The 20,288-nt window shown below is 33.7% G+C and overlaps 2 protein-coding genes across 2 annotated transcripts; one reads left to right on the top strand and one right to left on the bottom strand.

Annotated features, from left to right (window-relative positions):
• The first annotated feature begins 948 nt into the window (after positions 1-948).
• LOC102584830 (uncharacterized) lies at positions 949-2,366 on the top strand. Its single transcript, XM_006346745.2, has 2 exons — positions 949-1,612; positions 1,931-2,366. The coding sequence occupies exons 1-2, from the start codon at positions 1,097-1,099 to the stop codon at positions 1,934-1,936; spliced, it is 522 nt and encodes a 173-aa protein (XP_006346807.1). The 5' UTR covers positions 949-1,096; the 3' UTR covers positions 1,937-2,366.
• A 3,930-nt stretch (positions 2,367-6,296) lies between these two features.
• LOC102598815 (serine/threonine-protein kinase HT1-like) lies at positions 6,297-10,243 on the bottom strand. The gene is made up of 3 exons (XM_006346707.2): positions 9,403-10,243; positions 7,640-8,095; positions 6,297-6,606 (listed from the first exon to the last, which is right to left on the bottom strand). The coding sequence occupies exons 1-3, from the start codon at positions 9,826-9,828 to the stop codon at positions 6,355-6,357; spliced, it is 1,134 nt and encodes a 377-aa protein (XP_006346769.1). The 5' UTR covers positions 9,829-10,243; the 3' UTR covers positions 6,297-6,354.
• Positions 10,244-20,288: the final 10,045 nt, after the last annotated feature.

Genomic DNA, 20,288 nt, shown 5'->3' with positions numbered 1-20,288 from the left:
TCTTGCAAAATTGCTCTATAGTTGGCTATTTATGTCATAGTTCAGCAAACATAATTTCCATTATTATTCATCATTGTATATGCAACCTGACACATGGATGATGTGTGATTTAAGTGTTCGCTTCGTGCAAGACATTGCTTAGAACCAACAGGTCAGCATGGTAGATGCACGATCTACTTTGCATGTTTCATCCTTGAGCCCTTCGCCTATCAGCTTGCTAGACAAACTAGCTTGATCCGTCTTCCGCTTCGATACGTTACACTCAGAAGATCCAACAAATCCTAAAGTCTCTTTCTGCCTATAACTAATCTGTAAGACTGATCCCCAAACTCAGTCAAAGACCATTGCATCACAGGTGACTCGATAAACCTAAAATAAAAAATCATAATCTTTTAGGATCACTATAGACTTGACCAAAGATGTAATAGGATGCAAAAATAAGATTCATATATATAGATAATAGATCATGATATATGTACTAGTGCAGGGTAGGATATAATATTATTAGAGAACTTTCATATTATTTTTGTTATTATTTATATATTTTATCTTATTTTTGTTTAAATGAAAAAGTGAATGATTACTTCAACTTAGTATTTTGGACTGAACCATAATTATTACTTTCTCAGTTTCAATTCATTTGTTTTACTTTTCTTTTTTTGTTTATTTAAAAAAGGTTATCTCTTTCCATTCTTGACTACACTTTTATTTCAACTTTTCACAAGGCAATTGTCATGTTTAAAATTAGTGTAAATTTGATACATAGTATATATCTTTAGTTTAAGAACACAAGATTTAAAAGTTTTTTTTATTTTTTAAATTTTATGTCAAGTTAAAATCAGACAAATAAATTGTAACGGAGGGAGGATGACAAGTCAATTCTTGTCCATAGGTAAACACTCCTCAAACCCTATCATCATTCATTTACTATTAAAAAAAACCCCAAAATGTTGTCATCAACTTCCATACACCACCTCTCTCTTTTCTCTTCTCATATAAAACTAGACCTCATCACCTCTTCAACCACAAAAAAACCCCATAAATTCTTTCAAATTTTCTTCTTTTCCCCCATTAGTATTTTCATTTCTTTGAAAATATGACTATGAAGAACAATCCTTATAGAAAATCCACAGTTCATCCAATTACTCAACCAGACCAACAACTTTCTTTATTACCAACAACAATCTTGACACTAACAACATCTTTATCTCAAGAAGACAAACAAATCTTGTCATATTTAATTTCTTGTTCTTCTAGCAATTTCTCCAATAATCTTGGAAATTGTACTACTCACAACAACAACAACTACAACAAAAGTTGCTATTGTTTTAATTGTTATATGAGTTATTGGGTGAAATGGGATTCATCTCCAAATCATCAACTTATTCATGAGATTATAGATGCTTTTGAAAATATGGTGTTAGAGAAAAAAAAGGGGAAAAACAAGAAACAGAGGAGGAATAAGAATAGAAGTTCTTGTGGGATTGAGAAAAATTCTGAAATTTGTTTAGAGGAAAATTCAACAAGTTATGATGGTGATAGAGAAGAGGAATTAGGGTCTGTTAGAAGATTTGTGAATTTTCTTGGTGGAAGTATTTGGAGTGTTTGGCATGTCTGAAACAGAGGCGAATCCAGGATTTCAAGAAAACGGGTGCACCATTGCTTTAGAATTTCGTTTTTTTTTTTGAAAAAACGAGTGTTATTAGTTACTAAAAAAAATGGAAGGGAGTTGTGGCTGGCTGGGATTGAACTCAGGACCTTGGTGTTAAAATCTGGCTCTCAAACTAGTAAACCATCCAGCAACTTTAAGAACAGGTTCAACAAGTGTTTATTTAATATGTTCTTTAATAATTATACAAGTAATATATCGAGTTTAGTCGGAGGACCACGGGTTCGGGTGACCCAAATTTTACACATAAATTCGCCACTGGTCTGAAATGTTTCAAGGTAATATTGGGAAAATCTAGGTTCTCTTTTTATTTCATTCGGTGTTTGGTATTTGTATTGGAATTTGATGAAATATGACTTTGCGCATGAAAGTCTCGATTTCATACTTGGAACTCGTAGTTAAAACTTTTGGTTAAGGATAAAGGAATAGTTACCACTCAACTGCGACTCTCGTTTGGATAGTTTTGTTCTATTTTATTTTTTTCCATTCGATGTTCGATACTCGTATTAGGATTTGACGAATCTTAATTCATGCTCTTACCCAAAAGAGATTTCATACTCAGAGCTCGTATTCAAAATTAAGGATGAAGGAACCCTTTATGGATGATTTTGTTCATTTTTCACTTCTATAGAAGTTTTTGTTGTTTCTTACTTATTCTTTGTTCCTATGTAAATACCTTTATAACAATATAAAATATGGTCCTTTTGGAATGTTCATGAGCTTTCAATTTTATTGTCTTCATAATTTTTTTTCATTAATGTCTAGTTAGGACTTCCTTTATTTTCCACTTTTGCTTAAGAGTTATCTATGAAGTAATTGAGATGACAAATAAACCAAAAATGAAAAAAGTGAGTTTGCTTCTTTCTTGATTGAGGAAATGTTTTGTAAAGGAGATACATTCTGTTGGACTATTTTTACTGCTAGTTAAAAAAGTATTAAATCTTTAGTTATACTAGTACTATTTTACATTCTTGGAAAATGGAATTTTAGTGAATTTTGTTTACTATTCCTTCCGTTTATTTTTAATTGTTATAGTTTTTCTTTTTTTTAGAGTCAAACTATAAGAATTTTGACTAATATTTTACGATGTATTTTTTCATCATATTGATATGCAAAAAAAAATACAATTTATAGTACTTTTCGTATAGTTTTTGAATATCTAAATTTTTTGTTTAAAATATTAAATTAATGTAATCTAATTTAACTTTAAAAATTAATTAAATTGACTTTTGAAAAGTGTAACGTCATAAATTAAAATGAACAAAATGAGTATATTTGTTTTATTGATAATAGAGAATTTTTTGGACTCAGTCCATAATTAATGGATTTTAATCGTCTACATTTTTTCATTTAAATATACATTTAGAGAGTGATGCATGTTCAAAATTTCATAAATAATGGACACATCCTTTTACCCATTTTAACTTAGAATAAACTCTCTAAGTGAGGTACGATTGAAAAGTTCATAGATAATGAACAATCTTTTTATCTTTCTTCACTTAAATATAAATTTAGAGAGTGATGCATCATTCAGAACTTCATAAATAATAGGTTTATAAGCACGTATTTCTATCCCTGTTTACTTAAATATAAATTTAGAAGAGTGACACGATTCAAAACTTCATAATTAATGGATATGTTTCTCGATCATTTTTCACTTAAATACCAGAGTCAGAGAATTTTGTTTATTTATGGCCAATGAAAGAGGATGGAGATTCTTTGTCATCTTTGAAGAATTAGAATAGGTCAGCCACAATTACTATTTTTTATTTTTTGTGAAATTGAAGAAAGTACTCCATTGACCTTTTTTGGCTTGGGAAAGTCTAAAAATTGTGTTCTACATTTGACACTAAGTCGAATTACACCAGTCGATGTGTGAGAGCGATATTTTTGAAGGATTTTTTTCATTCTTGAAAACTCAATTACGAGTCCTTTAATCAACATGAAGAAACTTCAACCATTCCATCATAATACTAGTGACTTTGTAAAACAATTATCATTCAAAAATTCATCATCAAAAGATAGAATAGTAGATGTCAATTTATTCTAATTATCTTTTATTTTATTTTTCTATGTTATTTATATGATAAGTAATAAACAAATTAAATTATGTATATTAAACTTTGGTTATAATTGAGACAGGTCATGATCCCCTCTCTCCCTACCAACAAACTTGCTCCTGCATCAACAGTATCTTAATTAATAATTAAAATAATTGTTCATTAATATAATGATCAATTATTGTTACTTAATTAAAGCCTCTCTTTTTTTGTTTGGTGAAGGATGTTGGTCTCAACTCCTTTAACCTTCACAATCAAATTATTAGATGTTGTTATCATAACCAAATCTCTAATTTAATGATATTATAATCCTTTATTATATGTCCCCCTTTTTATGGGTTAAGGAAGTTGATCTCAACTCCTATTCCATCCCTCGTCAAACTATTAGATGTTGGGATAAAAATAATCAGAACGCGAAATACTTTATGTATTAGATTAATTTTTTTATTATTGTTTTTATAGTATGAAAATAATAACTCAATATTTAGTTTAATGGTAATATATATAGTTCCTTGTCATATGGACATTGATCTCAACTCCTATTCCTTTCTTCATCAAATTATTTGAGGTTCGAATAAAAATAATCAAAATACGATATGTTTTATGTGTTAGACTGTCTTTTAATTTTATGATATTTAATAATTCCTTGTCATATGTCATCATCATTTTTAAGAAATTATTATTTTGGTAACTACATTGATCTCAACTCCTATTCCATCCCTCATCAAACTATTAAATGTTAGGGCAAAAATAATTAGAACGCGAAATATTTTATGCATCAATCTAATTTTTTTTGTAGTATAGAATAATCGTGACTCAATATTTAATTTAATGGTAATATAGTTACTTGTCATATGGACATTGATCTCAACTCTTATTCCTTCTTCATCAAATTATTTGATGTTCCAACAAAAATAATCAAAATGCGGAACGCTTTATAATGTATCAAACGTGGTTTTTAATAGAATAAAAATAATCATAACCCAATATTTAATTTTTAATGATATTTTTTAATAGAATAAAAATAATTATAAACCAATATTTAATTTTTTATGATATTTAATAATTCCTTGCCATATGCCATTTAAAAAAAAATAAAAAAATTTGGTAACTACATTGATCTCAACTCCTATTCCCTCGATCATTAAATTATTTGATGTTGAATATAAATAATCAAAACCCAATCTTTAAATATTTATTTGTATTATAATACCTTGCCATGTGCCATTTTTAAATACTTTTTTTTGTCCCACAATCATCAAATTATTAGATATTGGATAAATATCTTCTTTTTAAAAATAAAAAATAAAAACATCTTCAATTTGATGATATTATAATTCTTTACAACAATGTCAGGATTACAATAAATTTATCTTAGGTTCCCTTATCATTATTCTCTACACGCTTCGTACTATAATCTTTTTTTCTCATGAAAATATCAAAATTTCTAAGTAACATATATTTATTATTGAAAATTTTCATTAAAAGGATTTAAAATACAAAAATTAATTAAACGCCTGAATAAGTCAAGAATTAATATGATCTTTATCGCTAATGTAAATATCGTAATTAAAGTGGAACAAGATAGTCATGGATTTTTTATCTTTGAATTGGTCATTAGTCAAGTATTATATATGACTACAAATAATCAAATATTACACATAACTATCATAAAGGCTTACTTAATTCCTCTTCCCAATTTGTGCGCCACATTTCATTTTTCGAGAGTCAAATCGTTTAAATTTTATTGTAAATTTGCGCATAAATTTCCTAAAAAAAAATTGAAATTTAAAAGATGTATGAAAAATTTACAGTAAAAAATATACTTGTTTGAATCTTGAAAGCTAAATTGTGTCAGATAAATTGAGACAGAAGGAGTATAATTTTCTTTCTTTGACTTCTTAGTGAATTATGACTTAGTCAAAATTAAATCTACTAGTTGAATGAGTCTTTAATTTCTACGTCTGAAACAAGTCAAGATAAAAGTTGAAATCAGTGTGTTTTGTCATTATGGAAAAGAAGTGGAATATTGGAGAAAATTTTGATGGAAATTTTGCGTCCTAAAAATTAACAATAATATTTATATTATTATATATTAGTTCGAGCAAATAATATGAAGTCAAAATTTAATACTAAGGGTAAGGAAAATGACTTCTCCCTGTAAATGAGCGAAGTTATTTGAAATATGACATTATTAATCTTGAGTACAAGAAGTAATGTTTTGATGAGATATACCCATAGTGTGACAGGCGGTATGTATAAGGCTTATAAATGAATTAACTAGTATATAGTTGATTAAAGATTATCAACTATTCTAGCTTTATGCCGATGAGTTAAAGCCTGCAAGTTCGAACTAAGATCGCGGCCCTTTGTCCAGGTCATTCCCGTCAAACTATGGGAAAACACATAAATGGTGTCACTTGTAAAGTAATTACATACAGAAAATCTATATGAGACACATTAATGTTAGAATTTCTTAGACACAATGTTACATCAAATAAACTACAACACAATTGATGAATATACACTATACAAGTAGCTAGTTAATTAATTTACCAATGTACCTATTGAACAATTAGAATGATATATTAAATGACTAAGAATTATTATTGATTGATAAAAGATTCAAACATTTACAGGTATAGATGAAGAACTCATGGATACACAGCCTTTCAAACGTTCAATAATGGCGTTCCGGCTAACTAGCCCTGAATGAAGGGTCATTGGAAGCCCTTCCTTGACACATTCATCGTACTTTTCGAGTGCAGATACAATGTATGTGAAATCTGGCCTCTTCGAAGGGTTAGCTGCCCAGCAACGCTTTATAAGTTGTGCAAGCGCCAGTTGACAACTTGCTGGCATAGGTGGTCGTTCGTTCTGCAAAATAACAAACGTTAATCAATCAATCAACGAACCAGCTTAAACGCGAAAAAAACTTTTGAGAACTGTGTAACGTGATGCCAAAAGTAAAAGAAATTAAGGCCATGACCTCCATTTGTCTGAAAGGTTCTAGCAGAGGTGGATTCAAGATTCAAACTTACGAACATATCAATCAACTAGAAGTTAATCTCAAACCGGTTGAGACCAACTTAAAATGCAAAAAACTTTTGAGAAATGAGGATGAGTTACATTTAGCTTAAAGGTGGCCCATCACAAGGAATACGGTTCAAGCAGAGGTAGATTCAAGATTCAAAATAATGAACATTAAATCAATCAACCAACCAACCAACCAACCAACTACATTATCTCAAGCATGTTAAGGCCACGTTAAAATACGAAAATTGGTAATGTGGCACAATTAGGCCTTTTTCAGGTCTAACTAAGAATCAGGTAAAAGTAAAAGTAAAAGAAACTATGGTCATGACTTTCATTTGGCTGAAAGGTGGCCCGTCACTACGGATATGATTCTAGCAGAGGCAGATTCAAGATTTAAGCATGATGAGTTCGATCTTCATATTCTTACTACTTAGCCCGCTATAACTTTAGAATTATGGTATCAAAATGTCATATATATCTAAGCTCCGTGTCAAAAATGTTGGGTTCGGTTGAACCCCTAACTTATTATCTATGTCCGCCACCGGGTTCTAGGTAGGGAAAAGAACTTCTGATATAATGTTGAAGTCAATTCTACTTCTCATACATTTGGTTGAGACTTCTCTCACTGTTTTTTGTGCTTCTAGGAAAATAAACTATCCAACGTTACTACCTTATTCGAAAGAATTTTGAATGCGAACTCATTAAGTTCAAATTCTGAATCCACCTCCGCAAGAAGTAATAATTAACAAAGGCTATTTGCACCCTTGGATACTTGGCCTAGCTCAGGAAACAGGGCAATTTGCCAAATTTCAATTAATCTAAAAACACAAAATCAACTATGAAAAATAATAATTGAGTTTTGAATTAGGCAAACCTTTTCAGCAACAGCAAAAGCAGCCTGAACTGGTGTCATTCCTTGAAACGGTAACAAAGCTGTTGTGAGTTCCCACAGCACAATCCCGAAACTGTAAACATCAACTTTCCGCGTATAAGGTTTCTCCTTGATCATCTCTGGTGCCATCCATCGATACGTTCCCATATTACCTTTAGCCTCTCTGCATTGTGTTTCAAGACATGACGTGCCAAAATCCGCGACCTTAACACGCATCTCATCATTTAAGAGTAAATTACTCGATTTCAAGTCTCTATGGATCACCCCTTGTGAATGAAGATACTCCATTCCTCGCGATATATCGAGGGCTAACCTCAGAATTGTTTCTGTTGAGAGTGAGTATGGCTCTTTCTTGTTGAGGTACATCCTTAGAGTTCCTTGTGACATGTACTCTGTGATGATACAGTACACAGGAGGTTTCTTACACGCGGCGATGAACTGTAAGATAAACAAGAGATGTTTTAGTAAGAAAAATTGGACTCATTGGCAAGCATTTATAAGTAGCTATGTTGATCGGATCCTCTAAAAATGCATAGCTTTTGGATGATCCGACACAAGACACACACTGACTGGCAATATTTTTGAAGAGTCCGTGCAACATAGATCAGTAGGGTAGGTATTAATTTGTTGAAGCTGCATCAACTTTATTAAATTTCATATTGAATAAAATTACTTGGTGATAATGTTCTCTGTGAACTTTCTACAAACAGGTCTTGAGCTACTTCTATGAAGCTGAACAGGAAAAATATGAAAAAGGAAAATCATGCTCCTTTATACTTGGAAGCCAAAAAAAAAAGCTAAATGTGAATGCACCAAATGCTATAAAGAAACTTTAACTGTAACAAAAAAATCATAATACAAAAGCACACACAAATTTGGCCCCAGCAGACAAGTTAACACTTCAACTTTGAGTATGCACGTCTAGACACTTCAACCTGTCTCCACTGTGTCAGTTAAATACTCCAACTTACAAAATGATCCTCTAGACACCTCAGCATCGGGTGTCCACTAGACATAGTGGGGATGAGTTGGAGTGTTTAGTTACTAATTGGGACCGAGTTGAGATGTCTAGATCCACACTCTCAAAGTTGAAGTGTTTATTTACCAACTTGATCAAATTTGAATGTCTATAAATGAATAATGCAAAAAATAAATGTTTCAATTCAACTATGATGCTTTCTTAAATAATCATCTGAAAACCTTGTGAATTTATAGGTTCTGATTGTGCTTTCAACCAAAAAACTACAAGTAAATGTTATACTCCCTTTGTTCCAGTTTGTTTCAGCATTTCCTTTTTAGTACATTCCTAAAAAGATACACATTTCTATATTTGGAAATAGTTTAACTTTAACCTTCCCATTTTACCTTAAATAAGAAGCTTTTATAGTCACATGAATGTTATGCAAATGTTTAAGACCACAAGTTTCAAAAGTCTTACAACTACACAAATCATGTTTAAGATAATAAATTTCAAAAGTATTACGGCCACACAAATGTTATGACATGTTTGAGACCACAAGTTTCAAAAATCTTATATCTACACAAATGATATGACATGTTTAAGATGACGAGTCTCAAAATACTTACAACCACACAAATGTTATGACATATATAGGACCTGCAAACTTCAAAAGTCTTACATCAACACAAATGTTACTACACATTTTCTATCTTAAACTCTATATCGACTCAAACTACGTCACGTAAATTGAAACAAAATGATGTATAAGTAGAGGAAATTTGACCTGAACTATATTGGGATGATAGAGTCTAGAAAGCAAAGCAACTTCAGACTTGAACTGTTGTTCAAGCTTAGCTCTAGTCTCCTCCTTATGAGTTGGAATCCTCACCATTTTCACAGCAACTGCTCTCTGCTTATAAATCCCTCTATAAATTCTGCTATGAGCACCAGAAGCAAATTTATTACCAATAAAAAGCTGAGATAAATCAGCTGTCCATTCTTCTTTTTGATCCTCTTTTGAAGTTTCCCAAGTCTCAAAATTATCAGATTCCAATATCATTGACCATGATTCCAAACTATCAAATCTCTTCTTCTCCATTGTTTCTATATTAGCTGAATTCCACTGTTTTCTTGATGAGGAGGAAGGAACAGATAACGGTTTGCTCCTCGATCTTCGCAGCTTAAATGGATTGAAACAAGAAGTAGCCATTGAAAAGTTGAAATAGAAACCAATTCTTGGTTAAAGATCAAATCTTTTTCAGCCTAAAAAGATGTTGGAAAGTTTTAACAAGAAGTGGACATTGAAATAGAAACCATTTTTTTGGTTAAAGGTCAAATCTTTTTCACTTGTTTCAGCTTAAAAGGAAGTTGAAAAGTGTTAACAAGAAATAGCCATAAAAATGGAAACCAAATGTTGGTAAAGATCAAATCTTTTTCAAGATGTTGGAAAGTGTTGACATAAACCAAATATTGGGTAAAGATTAAATCTTTTTTACACTTTTAGCCAAAAAAAAGATGTTGGAAATTTCCACAATAGAGATACTTTCAAAGGGTGTTTTGTGTTTTTGGATTTCAAGAAATGCATGAACTAATTCAAGAAACATGGATTTCCAAAGGTATAAGTTAAAAAGAAGTGAACTTTATTCATGAATCTATCAAAAAAGAAAGAAATATGAGTTAATCTCAAAAGAAGAAAAAACCCCATCAAAACTTTCTACAAGTTACAAGAAACAACTAAAGAAAAAAAAATTTGGTTAAAAAAATCAAATCTTTTTCACTTGAAAAGTGTCGAGATAGAAACTTTCTCAAAGGGTGTTTTTCTTCTAGATGTTTGCATTGATTTCAAGAAATGCATGAAGAGATTCAAGAAACATGGATTCCAAAGGGAAAAAAAGTTTAAAAGAAATGAACTTTATCAAATGAAAGATGAACAAGATGGTTAATCTCCAAAGAAGAAAAAAGAAGAAGGCTCATGAAAATGCAATAAAAAAAAAAGCAGAGAGTTTTTTCAGGGGTGTCTCGTGAATGTATTTGAAAGAGGAAATTAAAAAACTTTTTGTATGTAAAATCTAACACTTTTTCTTGTTTTCCTTTGCATCTATTCATCAATGTATAAAAGTTGGCAAGTGGCCACATTGTCAAAAAGCTTTATAAATTATCACTTCTTTTTTTGGAAAATTTTGTGAATTTTCAATTCAACAACAATAACATACTCAATGTAATCCACAGGTGAAGTCTGAGAAGAATAATATACTCAATATAAACTCACAAGTGAAATCTAAAGATGATAATATGTATGCATACCTTAGATCCTTACCCCTACCTTTTGTGGAGTAGAGAGGTTGTGTAAATCGCACAAGTGGTGTTTGGAATTTCAATTCTTAGATTAATAAGATTGTTGAAGATTATACCACTGAGATAGTGGTGGGATGAATATGATTCTTCCCCCTTATCCAGAAATTTGGAGTTGGAATCTTAGGTACATGAAAAATTGTAGTAGGTACGTAGTGCTTCCCTTTAATAACTCTTACATGGCTAGAATATGAAATAATCGTGATCCAAATGTGAATAGCTAATCCAAAATTATATATCAATGTTACAACATTTTGAAGCAAGATTTGTTTATTTTTGTTAAGATTAAAACTATTTGATCAAAATATACATTTGAATATACATATACTATTATATTTTTAAATACTTATTTTGAATTATTCATCCTTTGTGTTAGCATTCCATCTCTTTCTTTAATTTCCTTCATGTCTACATTACATCTCATTATTATTATTTTGTAGTATAATACACTACATAATAATTGGTGACAAATGCATGGAAAAATTTTCAAGAACTATTTGTATATGATATTAGCAATTTATTAATGTCATTTCAACACTTTCTATATTCTCAAGGATAAGTGAAGCCTTAATAGGCAATCCTTTAATAAAAAGTTCATTATTCTTGTTAATATTATATTGTTTGATTGGCAAAAAACTGAATCAAGATATAGCTAGGAGATCCTAAATTAGCTGAAGGAATCAAAGTATAGCCTCATGTGTCTTCTATTTGCTTGTGAGACAAGTCTACTATTCCAAAATAATTCCTATAAGCTTGGAATTGTTTCAAGTAGGATACCTTCCTATTCAACATAGGATAAGACCATATTCTCACGAACGGTAATTTGACTGATGATGAAGAAAGAGAATTTTCAATAGATTTAGCCATATCTATATCCGAAGCTACTATATCAATGGTTCTACCATCACGCTGTAAAACGGGAGCTCTTGAGGAACCTCTAGTGAATAACACTCAAATCAAAGTACTTTAAGTCATATATAATTGTATTGTATAAGTCAACTACATGGTACAAATGTCAATTAAAAATAAACAATTAGTACTACATAAATCTCATAAATATTTCATTTAGTAAGATGGACAAATCTCATAAATATTTCAGCTTGGGTTACTTTAAATTTCAGTCTTTTAAGAACAACCAAAAGATGGTCCACCAGGAAGATGATGGATCTGGAGTGACTTCAGGCCCAACATTTGAAAAACATAAAACTGTTCTGGGCTTGGGAGGAAGCCCAAATAAACCTCAGTTGGTCATGTAATTAATTAGAAGATTTTCGCCGATTTATCTCCTTTTGGAATAACTGTTTAAGAAATGATCTTCTTTTTATTTCTCTTATAACTCATGAACATGTTAGACTATGGTAAAAATATCTTTGTTGAACAATTCTAAACTTAAGAGAAAATGTTAGACCAACAATGTATTCACTATTCAGTGTGATTTACCACAAGCGAGGTCTGAGGAAGATGGTGTGTATGTAAATCTTATTCCTAACTTGTGAAGATAATGAGATTGTTTATGAAAAACATTAGGCTCATGTAAATCATTTCAAAGTTGGTTTGAAGAAGAAAAATACACTAGTGAAAAAGTTATATAAAAAATAATGAAAAACGTTAGGCCACGCTCTAAAATTGTATAGTCTTAAACGACAATCTAATAATTCTTCTGTTCCAAAGGCTATATTGGCACAAGTTTTAGAAATAAGTAAAATATCTATGTGATAACCTAAAAAGAGACATTTACGTATTTCAAACATACCTAATTTATGTGGGTTTTTTTTCAGATGCAGCAAACTATTTACAAAATTTAATTGGCAATACCAAATTTATTTTCTCCTAATAGGAAATGGATGAAAGAGCCCCACTAGTTTGAATTTTGAAATCACAATATTTCTCCTTGTACTTAATTTTGTTGACAAAACACCTCAAATGATTTGAAAATTAGACATCTATCAATTTTCATCGTTCGTAGATGCTCGTGTTAATAAATAATAAATAGAAGTTTATACTCGTTTGGTGTGAGAGATAAGCATAAATAGTCCTGAAATAAAAAAATAGTCCTGGGATAAAATTTAGATATCTTGTTTGGTTGACATGTTTGGGATAACTTATCCCACCATTTATAGCATAGTGATGGGATAAGTTATCCCATATATATACATGGTGGGATAAGTTATCCCAGGATAACTAACCCCATGATAGTTAATCCTGGGATAACTAGTTCCCAACCAAACGATCCCAAATGAATCATTATCAACTGATTAATAAAGTAAGGGGTCGTTTGGTAGGGAGTATATTATGAGAAATAGTTCATGTATTATGTATGGTATTATTTAGTACCATGTTTGGTAAGAATTCAGGCCCATGTATAACTAATCTGTGGAGTAGTTATACACCCTGCATGGTACATGTTATTAGAAGATATATTAATACCTTTTTTTGGAGGTATTAGTAATACATAGGAATTAATACCATGAGATAAAAATATCCCTCAAATCATTTTATTTTTTTCTTGATTTTATGTTCTATATTTGTACTTGTAAATTTATTTAAATAAATTATCTTACAAATTATTAAGAGAGAGTTGTTTGTTACTAAATAATTCCAATAGAAATCAATATAATATTTGAAATGCGATTTACTAATTAAAGAGGCAAATGTGTGTGTGTGGTTTTCTAATTATTTGTATTTTGAACAATTTATAAAATTGTATACATATTAAAACTATAACTTGCAATTTTTAAGTGTAAATGTAGATGGTTTACTCAATTTTACTATTGTTTACCGTCTTTTCGGTTTAAAAGTAGATGATTTACCTTTTTAAAATTGAAAATTGACATTCTGTGAGTGATCAATTTATTAAGATGACAATTATTTATCCTCAAATAATTCAAGTGAAAAAATAACAAACATGTCAACAAAATTGTTCTTCTCCTATAGCTAGTTAAAATGTCAAAAAAACTAAAATTGTCCGATAATTATCTACCTTGACTCAATTACATAATAATAATAAAGAGTATAATTGAAAAGAAGTTTTTTTTTATAGAATTTTAATCCAAACACAAGATGAGGTAGAACAATAAACCAAACACTTCATAAAAATAAACTTTGCATTACTAATTCCTGCATTGCTAATCCTTGCGTTACTAATTCTTGAGTTACTAATCACTGTATTATTAATCTTTGTACCAAACGACCTCTAAGAGGTTAAATATTTCGTTAAGAGTTTCTAGCTAGAAAGTCATTTTGTCATGCCTAATTACCAACATGGACGGATCTAGCTAGGAAGCGTAATGTCACGTCCCGCCACGCCACTTCACAATTCAAATTCAACACCATAATAAGGGAGAAGAATCTAGAGTTGTAGGGAGGTTAGTGGAAGACTTAGAACTCCTTAGAGAATTTCTAAGAAGGCTTTAGAAATTCCTAGGTCTTTCCTTGGAAGACTCTAGAATACCTTAGATATTTTCTTGGAAAGCTTTGGAAAATCCTAGAATATGTAGAGAATTCTAGAAAAAGACCAAAGTGTAATTATTAGAGGGACGCGTAAAGTAAATTTTATTTACACTTTAGCCCCTAGGTTGTAGTATAAATAGACGGGGCATTCATTTGTAAGGCGTCCAACAACTTGTAAGCAATCTTCCAAGCTTAATACAAAGCCTTCTTCCAAACGCTTTCTTGTTCTTTCTAAGTCTTTCTTTGCATTCTCTTAGCGATCTTAGTCTTAAAGGCTTACTTGAGCTTACGAGATCTTGAAAGAATAGTGAGTAACTTATCAAGTGTTGCATGGAGCTTTAGCAAAAATTCTAAGTCCGTGACAACGTAGTACTAGAGTGAGGTTTGCACTAAGGGAATGGCCAACGAAGGAGACGTGAACGCTACTAGTACTACCAACGTCCGTCCGGATGGCGGAAAGAAAAATCACAAGGGAAAGAAGCACCAAAAGAGTAATGAGGAAATGCTTCTCGACCCCACACCAAGCGAGGTGCTTACATCTCACCCACATTCAACCACCGAAGCAAGTGACGATGAACTTGGCGAGGAGGCCATTGACGTCACCGTCAGAGAGGAGTGGATCGCGAGGATTGAAACGGTGAGACAGGCCGTGGAGATATTAGATAGGCGTTTGAATGTGGCAGATGGCAAGTTCAAGACCCTCGAGGACTTCATCCTTAAGGAGACTGACAACATCCGCAAGAAGTTGGAGGGACGCCAGCGTGCCGAGTTCGAGATGAAGGAGGCTATCACTTTCTTGGAGTTTCGGCTCATGGAGGCGTTGAGCACAATTGATACGATGAAGGCCGAAATGAAAGCACTCAAGGAGGGCGTGGAAGCTGAATGATCATCGTAGTTTGACCGAGATATGGAGGCCAAGGTCGAGGCTCCTAAGCCACTTATGTTCAAAGGCGTCCGTGATGCGCAAGAGGTGGAGAACTTCTTATGGCATTTGGAGAATTACTTCAAGTGCAACAGGCTGAAGAGCGACGAGAGTAAGATCAACACCGTTGTGTTGTATCTTTCGGAGATAGCCATGCTATAGTGGAGGCGTAAATAGTCGGAAATAGGGAAGGGACTTTGCACCATCGACACTTGGGAGCAATTACAAATGGAGTTCAAGAAGGCGTTATTCCCTAAAAACGTCATCTAAAAGGCGAAACACAAATTTAGGGAGTTGAAGCAGACAAGCAACATTCGGGCGTACGTGAAGGAGTTCACCACCCTCACGCTTCAAATTCCTAACCTTACGGATGATGATATGTTGTTCCACTTCATGGATGGGCTGCAAAATTGGGCCAGGACGGAGTTGGAATACCGACAGGTCAGGACTATTGATGCAGTCATCACGCAGGCCGAATCTTTGACAGACTTTAGGCATGAAAAGCCCGATAGAACTAGAGGAGAAGAGATGAGAGGTAGTCATGACCATGGTGGGAGAGATCGTGGCAAAGTTGAGGAGCAGCGGCCACATCCCAAGAATTATGATACCCATAGGTCCGATGGCAAGAAGTTGGACGTCATGGTCACACAGAGAGAAAGGAAGAAACTGTCAAAAGAAGTGGTTGCTACATATACGATGGGCCGCATGGCTATGCAAGGTGCCCTGAACTGAAGAGCCTTGGTGCTATCCTGCGAGAGCGGAAGGAGAAGAAGACATAGGAGCAAGGACAAGGCGTAAAGATGACACAGTTGGGTTTGATAGGACTATGCGGATCTATCAAGAAGCAACCAGGAAAGCCGAAAGAATATGGCGCGCAGTATGTTGACATCACGATTAATGGAAAACCTGCTCGTGCGATGGTCGACACGAGTGTAAAGGCCAATATAATGACCAAGATGGCAGCGATAAGGTTGGGGATGAGTTACAGTCCAAGTGACGCCCAACTAAGGACAGTCAATGCACCACTGACTCTCATGTGTAGAGTTGCGCATGGAGTAATCATCACGTTAGGTGAGTGGCAAGGTAAGACCAACTTCACTGTCACTCATCTAGATCTCTTTGACATCATTCTAGGGCAGAAGTTCTTCCAAGAGTGCCACACGGTGATCGACTCTTACCTTTAACGACTTCTAGTCATGGAGCAAGGAGGATCATGTGTGTTGCCCCTGGTTAAGGTACCGAAAATGGAAGAACATATCCGTCTAACAACCATGCAGCTCGTAAGAGGCCCTAAAAAGAAGGAGTCAACGTTTATAGACACCATTGCAAGTTTGAAAGAAGACAATGGTGCAAAAAAGTCCTTGCCACCCTGCATGAAGAAGGTTCTGGAAGAGAACAACGTTGTGATGCCGAAGAAGCCGCCAAGGCGTGTTCCCCACAAAAAGGAGGCAAATCATAAGACCAAGCTGAAAGAGATCAGGAAGCTGCTAAAAGAGTTGCACGATGTCACGACCCAAGCCTAGGGCCTAAACGTGACATGGCGAATGAAGAACCCGAAGGAACCACAAACAAGCCTCTCAAACTTGTCATCACACTTCATCGGTCGCGGAAGTACATTCAACATTAATTAACGGGAAATAGGGACTAAGGGCAAACCATTTCAAAATGACATCATAGAACAAGAGTCAAGCTCATTTACAAAATACTTGTCCAACGCACACCTCTACATACATAGATAGGACGGGGCCATGACATTCTACCGGCTCCCCTCATAGTCAAAATACAATTGCAAGCTAAAGTCTCAAAACATAGGAGTAGGAAACATAACATAGCCCTCGAATCATTGAGGACTCACCAACAACTCGAATAAGCACCGTCCTAGCCACGTTAATGAAGAGAAGGATCAAGAGTAGCTCCGGTCCCTACATGGTGACATCATGTAGGCAAAATATGCGTTAGTACTTGGAATGTACCAAGTATGCGGGGTGCAACACAACATTAGACAAGGACACAATCGAAATACAAGAAATAGTTTCATAGGCATTATGAATAACAATATGAGGATGCATGATCAAAGTGAAGTCAAAACATGTTTAAGTAACTCTATACTAATAGTAGATATCATATGTGTATGCATGATCCAACCAATCTATAACCCCAACTTAGGATGGGGGATGCCGTTCACACCCGGACACCCTGGTGGCAAGGTATAAACCCCTCACATGGTTGATGTTGGTCACACCCCAAGCATCCTAGGTGGTGAGATATAAACCTCTCACATGGTTGATGTTGGTCACACCCCAAGCATCCTAGGTGGTGAGATATAAACCTCTCACATGGTTGATGTTGGTCACACCCCAAGCATCCTAGGTGGTGAGATATAAACCTCTCACATGGTTGATGTTGGTCACACCCCAAGCATCCTAGGTGGTGAGATATAAACCTCTCACATGGTTGATGTTGGTCACACCCCAAGCATCCTAGGTGGTGAGATATAAACCTCTCACATGGTTGATGTTGGTCACACCCCAAGCATCCTAGGTGGTGAGATATAAACCTCTCACATGGTTGATGTTGGTCACACCCCAAGCATCCTAGGTGGTGAGATATAAACCTCTCACATGGTTGATGTTGGTCACACCCCAAGCATCCTAGGTGGTGAGATATAAACCTCTCACATGGTTGATGTTGGTCACACCCCAAGCATCCTAGGTGGTGAGATATAAACCTCTCACATGGTTGATGTTGGTCACACCCCAAGCATCCTAGGTGGTGAGATATAAACCTCTCACATGGTTGATGTTGGTCACACCCCAAGCATCCTAGGTGGTGAGATATAAACCTCTCACATGGTTGATGTTGGTCACACCCCAAGCATCCTAGGTGGTGAGATAAAAACCTCTCACATGGTTGTCCGGTTCTTTTCCCCCGGACCGGGCATGGTCATGCAACACTTTATATAGGAAATTCCCATTAGGCTCTAATGCAATCTCACGTATGGAATGAACATATACACAAGCTTAGTTTGTCATCAACACATCTCTGGATTTCCATACATCTCATAACTCAAGCTTTAAAGCATCGATTCATCAATTCTCCATAGTTGGACATTTTGTCAAACACCTTGAAGGCATGTAATGGAATCAAAGAGCATGGAAAATAGGGTAGTAATTATGCAGCCAAACCAGTGAACAACCTACAACAACACCTTTTTAACACCCACAATACCACATGAAAATCTCCACATCCATTCCAAATTTAGGTTCAAGTTCTAGGGTCACAACATGCTCAAAACAATCACTTTTCATGTTTAAAATTCAATGTGCAGGAAATTATTACAAAGAACAAGACTAATTTATGAATCTTAACTTAAACCATGAATTAGTGAGTAGAATAGAGGAGGGCCTTGATCGAGTCAATGGACTATTTTTCGCGTATGCACGAGACTTGGATGCTTATGATGCGACGCGGTCGTCGCATCAATATGTGCGGGAGAGTGTCACACGTCCCGCCACTTCACAGTTCAAATTCGACACCAGAATAAGGGAGAAGAATCTAGAGTTGTGGGGAGGTTAGTGGAAGACTCTAGAACTCCCTAGAGAATTTCTAAGAAGGCTTTAGAAATTCCTAGGTCTTTCCTTGGAAGACTCTAGAATACCTTAGATATTTTCTTGGAAAGCTTTGGAAAATCCTAGAATATGTAGAGAATTCTAGAAAGGGACCAAAGTGTAATTATTAGAGAGACGCGTAAAGTAAATTTTATTTGTACTTTAGCCCCTAGGTTGTAGTATAAATAGATGGGGCATTCATTTGTAAGGCATCCAACAACTTGTAAGCAATCTTCCAAACTTAATACAAAGCCTTCTTCCAAAAGCTTTCTTGTTCTTTCTAAGTCTTTCTTTGCATTCTCTTAGCGATCTTAGTCTTAAAGGCTTACTTGAGCTTACGAGATCTTGAAAGAATAGTGAGTAAGTTGTCAAGTGCCGCACGGAGCTTTAGCAAAAATTCTAAGTCCGTGACAATAAAGACTTCATACAAATTTTCTTTGTGGAAAATCATATATAAAATATATTATATTTTGCATAATAACTTTTAGTGACAATAAATATGTATATAAATAAGAGCAACTTTCACATATAGCAAACACAAAAACCATATTTGTATGTTATATGTATAGTTTGCATAATTGCGCTCCATAACAAACTTTATGTTTGCTATGACTATTTCGCTATACATATATACAAAAGAAGCAATTGTATAATCTGTTTCGGTATATATATACAAAAGAATCAATTGTATAATTTGTGTTTGTATAAAGCGAGAAAGAGAGAAAGACAAAAAAAAAAAAAAACTGGGCAGGGGAAGATCGTCTTTGTATAATCATAAGTGTATAGGACGAAAATATATACATTTATATTTGTATTTGTATATACAATTTTCTCTCGCTTTATACAAACACAAACACAATGTATACATTTGTGTTTGTATAAAGTGAGAGAGGCGAGTTAGAGTTGGGAGACGGGAGAGAGGGAAACGAAAATATATGTATATATACAATTTTCTCTCGCTTTATATAAACACAAACACATTTTATACATTTGTGTTTGTATAAAAGCGAGAGAGGCGAGTGAGACTGCTCAGCGTGAACGAGAGTGGCGAGCGAGATTCACCAGGGAGAGAGGCGAAATAACAACATATTGCTATGGGGTACAATTAAATCAAACTATGGTTATAACATTTAATTTGAATTAATAGTTTTTTATTATATACAATTTTCCCTATTAATAAAGAGTGTTAAAGCCTTTACCAATATTAGATAATTTATTAGATCCAATATTGCTGTACGGTCATTTAAAACAAAAAAGCTAATTGACAATTGCCAGTAGCTAACAATTATCAATTGTCTATAATAAAATAATTCGTACCAAACATAGCGTACAAAAATA

The sequence above is a fragment of the Solanum tuberosum genome, unplaced genomic scaffold (assembly GCF_000226075.1).
Source record: "Solanum tuberosum cultivar DM 1-3 516 R44 unplaced genomic scaffold, SolTub_3.0 scf00086, whole genome shotgun sequence".
In the NCBI taxonomy this organism is placed as follows: domain Eukaryota; kingdom Viridiplantae; phylum Streptophyta; class Magnoliopsida; order Solanales; family Solanaceae; genus Solanum; species Solanum tuberosum.
The sequence above is the reverse complement of the archived record's forward strand: the minus strand, read 5'-3'. Positions and strand labels throughout refer to the sequence as shown.